This window comes from Magnolia sinica, chromosome 6 (assembly GCF_029962835.1).
Source record: "Magnolia sinica isolate HGM2019 chromosome 6, MsV1, whole genome shotgun sequence".
Classification (NCBI taxonomy): domain Eukaryota; kingdom Viridiplantae; phylum Streptophyta; class Magnoliopsida; order Magnoliales; family Magnoliaceae; genus Magnolia; species Magnolia sinica.
Window position 1 is genome coordinate 5,870,644 of NC_080578.1, and position 10,840 is coordinate 5,881,483.

The following is a 10,840-nucleotide window of genomic DNA, read 5'->3' on the forward strand; positions in this document are numbered from 1 at the left end:
GGGAGGAAAATCCCACCCTTTATTTTAAAAGGGACCAATATAAGTTTCATAACAGCCTAATTTTTCTACTAACCGTTCATTTGTCCATGGAAGATGAAGGGTCTGGAAGGCATGGATTTAGTATAAACAGTATTGTAGACTCCTCATGAAAATCAATCATGGGCGTTCCCTATGAAATTGACCCCATTTATGTGGCCCACATAGATTTTATTTTGTGATTATTTTCTTCACGTGATATTTTACAATTCGAATCATCCAATGGACGGTTCAGATTTTGTTAATAAATCACGTGGGCCCCACATCTTCCCGGTATCACCATGCCTTACGGTGGTACTGATACCACCGGAGCGAGCCCCAGAGAAAATACCCAAAGGAAGCTCTGTTTCTTTCTTCGTTTTTCTTCCTTCTTTTGCTTCTTTTCCGGGTTTTTGAATTATCAGCAGAGAAAAATTCGAGAGTCAACAAGATATATCTAATATTCCTTCTCTCAAATAATATAAAATAAAAAATACATGATATTATTTTTATTAGGGAGGAATTGAAAATTTTATTAATTATTACTTTATTATTTTTTATTTTAAAAAAAGAAGCAATGAAAGCTGAACATTTACTCTACATACAAAAAGACAGAGAAACACAACTCAGTTTCACCTTCATTTCCCAACCATGAATTTCATTGCTTGAATGGTTTTCTCTCTTCCATTGGATTGTACAGATTCCCAGCTAAAAACCCATTTCAGTCTGTTGATTTTTTGGGAGATTCTTCTATTTTCTGTGTCTTTTCTAGGATAGAATTCCTTTTTTTTTTTCTTTTTTTTTCCGTTTGATTTCTGCAACTTTTATTTGGGTTTTGCTGGGAATCTTTCCATAGCAAGTAATATTCTCTTAACTGGGGTGTACAGAAATAAACGAATTTGGTGCAATATCTTTGTATTTTTAGTCTATTTTCATCAAGAAATTACTTGGGTTTTTTTTTTTTCTATATTTTTTTAATTCTATTGGAGATCAAGGAGGGGAGAGAGAGATGGGAAAGGAAGGGCCTTGCTATCATTGTGGAGTTACAAGTGAGTTTTTATTCATTTTTCATCCTGTGTGTGTCTCTTGAATATTCAAGAAAGCCTTTTTCTTTAATTCTCATATTCATGGTTTTATTTTTAAAATTTAGCAAGGAAAATTCCCTAATTCTGGTATCTTTCAATGATAAAAAGTTTCAATTGAACATGTTATTGAAAGTGAGAGAAAAGGTTGACCTTTGAATTTTTACGTATTTGGTCTTTTGAATTGCTGTGTTCGTGTCGACAGTAAAACAATTAAAAGATTATAGAGGAAGTGATTTTCTCGTTGATTTCATTGGTGTCTTCTTCTTCTTCTTCTTCTTCTCCTCCTCTTTTCTTTGTATTGTTTGGTGTTTTATGTTTTATTTTTATTTTTTATTTTTTTTGGGTATTTGATTTTGCTGATTGATTTAGTAGCCTGTGGTTACCCCTATAGAATCTATGTTCTGAATTTTCATTTCTTTTCTGAAGTCTCTCTGCCATACATAACGGTTTATAGCATTTCCCCCCCTTTTTCTTCCTACTTTCTTTCCTGTGATTATTGATGTGCATAACTGTTTATTTGAATTATAGTAAGTGTGAATTCAAAGTTCTAAAAATAGCCATGTCAGAAATCTTTTGTAAGTTTTACTGGTTTGCAACAAGCACTTGTTTTCTTTCCCATGTCCTTTTGGTCGTCGAAAAAAATAGTCCAATTGCTCCAAAACTTTCTACAATCGATTTCTAATTATTTGTCCTAACTCATGTTCTCAATTTATCTGTGGATTGAGATTTGTTCAGCCTCGAATAGTTCTATTTCTCAGGAAAGAATCCGTAATTCATGTTTATCTAGATTAGCATAGTTGTAAGCTTCCCTTCCCAAATTACAAACAGGCCTGTCATGGATCATCTTTTGTTCCTGCTCTTGGAATAAGCCTTGGGTTGAATTTAAAAGACTCGATATTGTATTGGGTGCCACTTAAAAATGAGTGCATCTCATTTTAGTTAATTGTAATTATGTATTAGAGATTGTGATTGTTGGTTATCAAGAATAAGTCATGATCTCTGATACATTAATTATGATTAACTAAAAAGAGAAACCCATTTTAAGTGGCACCCAAACAGGCCCTTAGTGTTTTATCAAGGTTTCTTCCTGCTCATCTTTCTCATGGGTGTACGAATCTCATTGAGGTCTTACCATTCATCCGGGGTAAATTCTCTAGTGTCATTGGCCTCCATTTGCCTCATCAAACAGCAGCTTTGCGATTATTATGAACTTCATCGTGAAAGATCACTACTCATTCCCAATCGGCGGATTAACTTCGTGGCCTCTAAATTATATTTTCCAGATTGAGGATTAGATTACCATTTGCATTCTGGTTATATGACACTTTTGCATTTTATTTTATTTTTTCCTTTCCAATTATTTGCTGCCGAGGCAGCTGCCTTTTTTCTGATTTTGAAGCCTTTCTTTTAACTGTTTTGTTTCTCCTCCCTTCTTCATCCGAAGAATGGGCAGAATCCAATTGATGTTGCATTGGAGTGTGAATATGAGTTATCAGAAAACTTAAAATTATGGAGCTTCACTTCTGTTGAATTCAGTTTGGTTTGTATTAATTAAATGAAAAGAAGCCTAAGTTGGTTCCCGTATGTAGCTTGGAACCTCAGGCCTATTTTCCATTCATTAAACTGTGTCCTTGTGTGGCTATAGCTTAATGTTTGTCTTCTTCTGCTTGGACATTGGGACCCTTTCTCATTTCTCCCTCATGGTCATTTTTAAATTCCATTGTCATGTATGTCCATCTATGTTCTATTGCCTTTTCTCTCATCTAAATGCATGCTTTTGTTATTGGAGATGTTGCCATGTGCAGGCTGATTGATGTTAGATCAGGATTCTTAACATTTTCAAAAGTTTAGTTTGGATTGTTGGTGATTCAAGACTATCCGATTTTATAACTTTCTTCCTTTATGTATTTTGATTGATAATTGATGATTGCACATCTTTCTTTCTGATGTAAAACCATCACTTCCACTGAGAAGGTTATAGGATTTCAAGGACTTTGTGCTCACTATGAAATATGTGCATTGGCCACTATCAAGTTTTATATCTTCGACATGAAGGAACTGACTGATTATCTAAGAATGGGCTAAAAATCATGGTTGGTGGGTCCCCCTTTTGGTGGATTAGAAACCCAAACAAAGATCACCGAATATGTCATTCATGGGCATCTAAATTTGGAATTATCACTCACTTGAGGTTTAGACTATAGGCCGATGATTTTGTAGTGAGTCATTTTTTTATGGTGTTATTGCCTACCTAAATCTTTTTATGAGACAATAGATATGAGATTAGATGAAAAGCTCAACTCCATTTTTCCGCTTTTATGTTTTTTTGCTATTTACCTCTTAAGCTATATGCTTCAAGATTTGTATGTAGTGTGTCAGTTTTTTGAAAGGCAAGTAATGCAAACAGGCACTCCTCTTTGGCGGAATGGACCACCAGAGAAGCCAATTTTGTGCAATGCATGCGGCTCTAGATGGAGGACAAAGGGCTCGCTTACAAACTACACCCCACTGCATGCCCGTCCGGATCTTGTTGATTCTGTGGACTACAGAGTTCCTAAAGTGAAGAGTATATCTATTAAGATCAAAGAGCCGAAGTTGCACAAAAGAAAGCACTGGGATAATGATGCAGAAGTTGAAATTGAAGCGCCAAAATCCGACCAGAACTTCCGGAAAGTTCTGGAGGAGGATACAAGCAATAGGTCTAGTACTGGTTCAGCCATATCATACTCCGAGAACTGTTCTCATTTTAACAGTGCAGATGCGAACGATTTGACAGGTCCTAAAATTTGATCAGAGCTTCAATGTTATATCATTTTAAGTCTGATTTTTTCCTTCCAGTTTTCTTCTTGAAGTCCATGTTTGTCTATGCTCTACCTCGGTATCAGGAATGAAGCACTCAAATGATTGGAGTTTTTGTGATGTATCATCTAATTCGGCATTGCAATGCCACAGGAAAATTTGTGGAAGTTGTTATGCCATAGACTTTGTTTATTCTTGTGCATCTTTTCAGGGACTGTTTGGATGGTTCTTCAAAATGCAAATGGCAGTATATGTGCATCCGCATTTTGGGGGGGTTGTTTTGTTTGCTCATCCCACAAAATGTGGATAGTGGGATTTTTTAAGTTGTCCTGTCTGCAAAATGGGCCCCACAAACATGGATGTGACCATTGCCATCATTAAGGGAGGAGGACGGGATTGACCATATGCACTTTGTGGTACATTCGAACAAGTCCCAAGTCTGGGAGAGAACCTCATATTACAACCCTGTTCTTTTCAAGATATGTTGCATCCATATGGTGAGGTTTGTTATTTTGTTATTCATTGTTAAATGGTATCTCAAACTGTTCTTGTACAGTTGTACTTCATCTAGCAATGTGGGTATAGGCTTCAATGGGGCGTAGCTATAAGGGCCAACTCCATCATTAGAGGCCTTCTAAGGCATCTGTTAAGTTCCATTTTCAAAATTGAACTTTCATCTTGTCCTGATATGTCTTTGTTTCTATGAATGTTACCGTCTGAGAAGATATCCCAGATTGCATCAACAACAATACCATGTGGCATAAATGCCTGAGGACAATTTGTTCTTTCATCAATTTGACTAGTTGGTCTTAATTATACCATGCATTGGTCCTGTTCCCTTCCAATAATTTCTTCTATGTGCTTGTTTCAACAAGCAATGGAAGGGCATATTTATCTCGAGGTGCACTCCAGTGGTACCAGTACCATCATGAGCTTATGATGGTACTGGGAAGATGTGTGGCCCATGTGATGTATGAAGGACATCCAACCCATCCATCAGATGCGTGAGCTCATGCTAGCCTCAGGTATCAAAACTCAGCCCCATCCAACGCTCAGGTGGACCACAGAACAGGGAACACAATGGTAAGGAAACCCCACACTTTACTTCCACCAGGGCCCACCCGAGATGCAATGGAGCATGATTTTGGGCCTGACCCTTCATCCATGCCAGATGAAGGGTCTGAATGACCTGGACTGCAGATATACTACAATGTGGGCCTCCTATTCAAATCAATGGCAGGCGTCCACTCTCAACATGTACTTTGTGGTATGGCCCACCCGAGATTTGGATCAGGCTAAGTTTTTTGTACTAGGAATAACATGAGATCACACATCTGATAGATGGTCTGCCATCTTGTGGACCTCACTTCTGGCCGGTACTACCATAGCTTAGGTGGGTACCGGTGCCACCAGAGTACGCCCTATTTATCTCTAGATATAACAACGCTTGAGATTTTATTCCTCATAACAAAAGCTTTGCTTTATGGTCATCTTGTTCACTACAACTGAATATGCAGTGGTATGGAGTAGACAATTTCATGAAAAAGCATTGATAAAATAGTGAGAAAACAAAAGAAAATACATGAAATGCAATGTATTTTTAATATTTTGACCTCAAGATGGGATGTTTTTCTATTACATTGAAGCTTGTCATGTACATAAGTCTTAATAGTCTCTCCTAAAGTTTAATGGTCTCTCCAAAGGCCTTGATCAACACATCTGATGTTTGGTCTGTACATGACTGATATTGCTTTATCTCCATAGCTAATACCTTTTCCTCAACAAAGCATTTGGCAGTTTCTATATTCTTTGTTGTTGCAATTTTGTCAAATACTTCCATTTTTGTTTCAGTTCATGTCCATGATTTCCAGTCTTTCGTTCGAATGCAGGTTCAGCACAATCCAACGTTTGGGATGTGCCTTCGAAGAAGAGGACATGCGTTAGTCGCCCGAAGCAATCTCCCGTCGAAAAGCTCACAAAGGATCTATACTGCATTTTACATGAGCAACAACAGTCATCTTATCTTTCTGGATCTTCAGAAGAGGATCTGCTTTTTGAAAGTGGAACTCCTATGGTCTCTGTTGAGATAGGCCATGGAAGTGTTCTCATCAGACATCCAAATACAGCAGCCCGAGAGGAGGAATCAGAGGCGAGCTCGCTTCCGGTCGATAGCAAAGCCCACATTGTAAATGAGGCCTATTCAGCGCCGACATCCCTTCCTGTACATACTGAAAGCAAAGGGATAAATTTTTCAAATGTTGGCACTGAAAAGTTTAAGAGGCTTATGGGACAAGGGGAACAAGAGCATATGAAAAGGTTCTTTTCCTCTTTCTACCTTTTAATATGAAACGTGGTGTTATTTGATTCTCTGGCAAAGTATGACGGTTGATAAGCTGGCACTTAAAATTGTATATGTGGCATACATTAACTCAACTAAACTAACTAAATTGTGGAAACACAGTCTCTCAATCCCAAATTAAGATTGGTTGAAATATCCTAACCTCTGATTCATGGACACTTGTTTGTTGAAATAGGACCTGTAGACAATTTTCATTTTTAACCGGCCAATGTCCAGTAGTCTGATAGTCAGATCATCAAATGAACAAAATTTTATGTTAATAATTTGGACAGTTTAATTTGAATTACTTGTATGCTACGCATGCAATTTCTGAGTGCCAGCTTATCATCCATCACGCTCTGCTAGAGTATTGAAGTTTTTCTCATATAAAAAAGCTTGCTTTAGGCATGAATATCAGAAGTTAATGCTGTTCAAGTGGGTCTTATGTTGGACATTTTTGCTATTTTTCCTAGTCATAATATGATATTTCAGGCATTACTGTTAGAATTATTGAGGCGTTCTATTCCCAAGATTTATGGGATGCATACATCCAAATCACAATTGATATAAGAACAAGATCTTCCTATTCTTGTCTCACTTGTGGTTTTGGTTGGAAAACAGAAGCTCGCTAACTATGGTTCCATTTTCCGCACCATTCCAATCACCAAGCATATTAAGTATGCCAAAGAAGCCCCATCAAGCGTGATTTAGTGGACACCTACACACGCCCTTAATTTGATATCATACTTGGATTTCTATGGAGGAAGTTTTAGTGCCTCTATTCTATTACTTATATCTTAATATGGCTTTTCAGAGATAAGTTCTCCCATGAGAAGCTACATATTCTGCAGAATAACAATTCGCCCCTTGGAACCATAGATCTAAGAGTAAGATTTCAGTACTGTTATTTTTATTCTATGGCATGCAGTTGTTTGTTTTTTCCTTCAAGATCTCTCCATCTAATAAAAAATTTTCATGTCATTACTGGCCAACCTCGACCATATCACAGTTGTATTTCATTCTTGCTGAATTATTATGTAGCTCACATGGTTGCAGTCCATGTTGGAGTAGGATGTTGTTAGCTTTGAGGAATTTGTGAGACATTTGACACATGAAGAACAACAGCAGTTGATGAAATTACTGCCTTCTATTGATGCTATTAAACTCCCTGAGAGGTTAGTATACATGTCTTCTTATCTCATTTTACAGCTGATGTTGTAAAAAGAAAAAAAAAAAAATACCATTTCCTTTCAATTGTACATAAGTCTTGCATCTGTTACATTTGTATATATTACGATTTCTTGTCACGTGTGCAGCTTTAAAAGTATGTTCGATAGTCCTCAATTCGTGGAGGCGTTGTCTTCTTTCCAACAACTTCTTTTGGAGGGAATATTTGATCTTTCTCTTCCAGGAGTAAAAACCGAAGAGTGTACGAATTTGAAGAGGCTAGCATTAGTCAATTTGACAAAATCCAAATGGGTAGAACAGTACCAACGGCTCAAGGTCTGTAACTTGATCCTTCGATACTTGCTATTGCTTTAATATTCTACTACATCATTGGAGTTTTGCTAAACCCACATACATCCTCTGAGCAATGCGCTAGTTGGGCCACACCACTCGACTCATCAGGTGGACACATGTATGAAACAAATGGCCGGTTAAATAAATGTGAACTGCTCACATTCAAGGTACACATGCCACCCATCCGCTGAGTGTAGTGTCCTGATTATTCGGGCTGGGTCACCTGTACAGTGGGTACCTCCTGGTGAACGGTTTGTTTATCTCACACACATGCCAGGTTGGCATGTATGTACGTGTGTAGAGTTTTGTATGGGTTTCACAAACCTCTTGGAGATGTTATGTACTTGTGGGCTGCAGTCACTTTAATTTGTTTTGGCTTCTTGTAGAAGAAACTTACAATTTGATTCCGATATTTGTTCCTTGTCCTTTTGGATGTAAAGCGTAAGAAATTGCAAGATGGGAATGGGGTTGCAGCAGGGACCAATTCTGTTGTGCATGGTAATCTGATGCCCTGTGATGGCCAAAATCAGAACTTTACAGGTTAGTTGTCTAATTTTCTGATACAAAAACAAAATTGATTTTAGCTGTGCTGTGTATATGCACATGGGTTTGAGCCGGTATCCTACAGACAGATGCCATCAAACATTTGAGGTCTCGGGTTTGAACCCAGCTTGTGGAAAAAAAAAAAAACCAGAAGAAGAAGAAGAAGAAAAATTAGTATGTCCACATCATTGGTCATTGAGTCCTTATGTCGTCTTCGACCTTCTGTATAGGCAGCACATCATAGTGTTTGCATTGGGAGAATTTTATTGGGTCCTGATGCATCAGGCATTAATGGTGTCTGGATGCACCCAGTATGTACAAATGGGGCTTCATGGTTGTTAAACCACCCAGATTGAAAGATTGTATTAGTCCAATCTTTAAATTTTTTTCGAACCATTGCTATAATATTATTTTAACTAAACCATCCATATTGTGTGTGAAGACCACATCGAAGGCTTAGCATCTTTCATCCCAGGTGATTTTTGGGTTATTTCCATCCACAATCGGGGTCGTTAAATAAACAATCTGGATCACTGAAACATGCCCGCCCTCCCTGGGCACATCAGGGTAGTCGTTCACATTCTGATGCATCAGGTCCTTCAAGTCCTCTTGCATCACCCATATTAGATGCAAGTCTTTAGGGCTTGCTTTAGGCTGTGTTTCGCTCAGGCCATGCAAGAAAGATAATTTTTGATTTGTAGAATTTCCAAAAATCACGAGGATACTAGTGTGCATGACTAAGGGGTCCTTCCAATGCACTGCAAATTGCAAGGTAGCCAGCCACATTTTATGATTTTTGGAAATTTGTTTAGGAGTAGAAATTCCAAAATCACAAATTACTTGTTCTCCGCTCCTAAAATGTCAATGAGGCAAATTACCATAAGCATGTGCATTGTAACTTAAAAGAATGCCCAAATGGACTATAACACATGTGAGCATGTGCACACACAGAGAGGGCCTTTGCATTTAGAAGATAATGACATGGATCAAAAGTTAATTAATTCAAAACATCCCAAAAGCGCAAACAGTGGCTAGAATACCACCAGGTTGGCTATATAGACAAAATATTTGAGGGTGTGTTTGGATGCAAAATGAAATTGAAACATGAACCATTCAGTTCAGTCAAGGTGAATGACCATATTGTGATAATGAGGAAGGTAGTTACAATTTGGTTATTTCCACTTCATTGAACTGGTTTTTGCCATTCAATTTAATAGTTCATCCAAGCAAAAATGCAGTATGATCCACCTCTTGTCCATCGGAAGGATAGCAAAATTCATTTTTGTTGTTGATATGGACTGCGGAAATTGATTTTGATCGTTATCTTGTGAATTTCAGAGGCAAAAGGCATGTTGACAAGCCTTAAAAGAGTGCACAAAAGTGGAAGCACGAATTTTCCTTCTATAAAATCTCCTCAGTTGAATTCTAGCAATCTGGGTGTAAAAGAAAGCCACAGAGCCAAGGACATAGATAATGATGGGTCTTGTTTCAGTCCAAGAAGTCTGTTCGCATTCCCGCCAGACAGGAGCTTGCTAGATTCTTTGCAGTTCACAGATGACAGTTCTGACCAAGATTTGCTGTTTGACGTGCCATCAAATACGTCCTTCCCACAGGCAGAGCTTCTACACTGCCATCTTTGGAAACAGAAAACTCTCCCAAATAGTACACTGATAGAGAACAAACAGATTCTCTCGAGCCACTCATCTTCAAGCCTTAGCAGCCAACAGCCAATCAAGAGCAGCTTTGTGTTGCCGCATCTTGTCCTCCCATGACATGCTTGTCCATGCGACTACAGGCGTGCCTGTTTGGCGAGGCCGACAACTTGGGTCTGTCGTCCGCTTATATTTGCTGCGAAAAGCACAAGGTATATGTAAATGAGGTTCAACACGTGCATGCGCTTGCAGCTTGCTTATCTTCCATACTGTTATCATGGGTGGTTTTCTTTTCCTCTTTTGCTATTTTCTCGACATTTGAATACACTAACCTTGGTTTGAACTGGCATGTTAAGGGATGAATGTGGCTAGTTTTGTATAGGCTGACAGAAGTTTGTATTATATCTGAAACTGCAACAGAAGGGTTCATGTTTTCAGCTGGAGGGAGGGTAAGTATGTTAGTTGCTGCCTTTCATATGACGGAGATAGACTTTTCTAGCTGCTTCATATCAGAGCTTGTGCTTGTGACTTTCTTCTTCTCATTTCTGAGTAAGCAAGATTTTTATGGTATGAGAACAGTAATATAGAATAAAGGGATTATGAGACGAGCTTAGCGAAAGCCCCAATAGAATACAAGATTGTGGTTGTGTTTGGATGTGCGTAATACATCAAATTGCAATAATCAGTTTAGTTGAGGGTCGAAGTCCAAACTGTTATTGTTGCATTAATATTGATATTAAGCAGGTAGCCTTCAAATTGCAATTAAATTCCTTTCAAGTCCAATTTGGTACTGTGATCATAACTTGGAGCTTAGTCTTTCTCACTAAGGGGCCGTCTGGTTGGGAGCAAAGTTCATTTCTAGACAAGTAGTGCGGGTCATGCTGGCC

General features: G+C 38.2%; 1 protein-coding gene across 1 annotated transcript; it reads left to right on the forward strand.

Annotated features, from left to right (window-relative positions):
• The first annotated feature begins 421 nt into the window (after positions 1–421).
• On the forward strand, positions 422–10,572 carry LOC131248056 (GATA transcription factor 26-like). Its single transcript, XM_058248097.1, has 8 exons — positions 422–1,064; positions 3,508–3,876; positions 5,789–6,215; positions 7,052–7,124; positions 7,309–7,412; positions 7,554–7,740; positions 8,205–8,249; positions 9,642–10,572. Exons 1-8 carry the CDS (start codon positions 1,025–1,027, stop codon positions 10,071–10,073), a joined length of 1,677 nt encoding a protein of 558 aa, XP_058104080.1. The 5' UTR covers positions 422–1,024; the 3' UTR covers positions 10,074–10,572.
• The last annotated feature ends 268 nt before the right edge of the window (positions 10,573–10,840 follow it).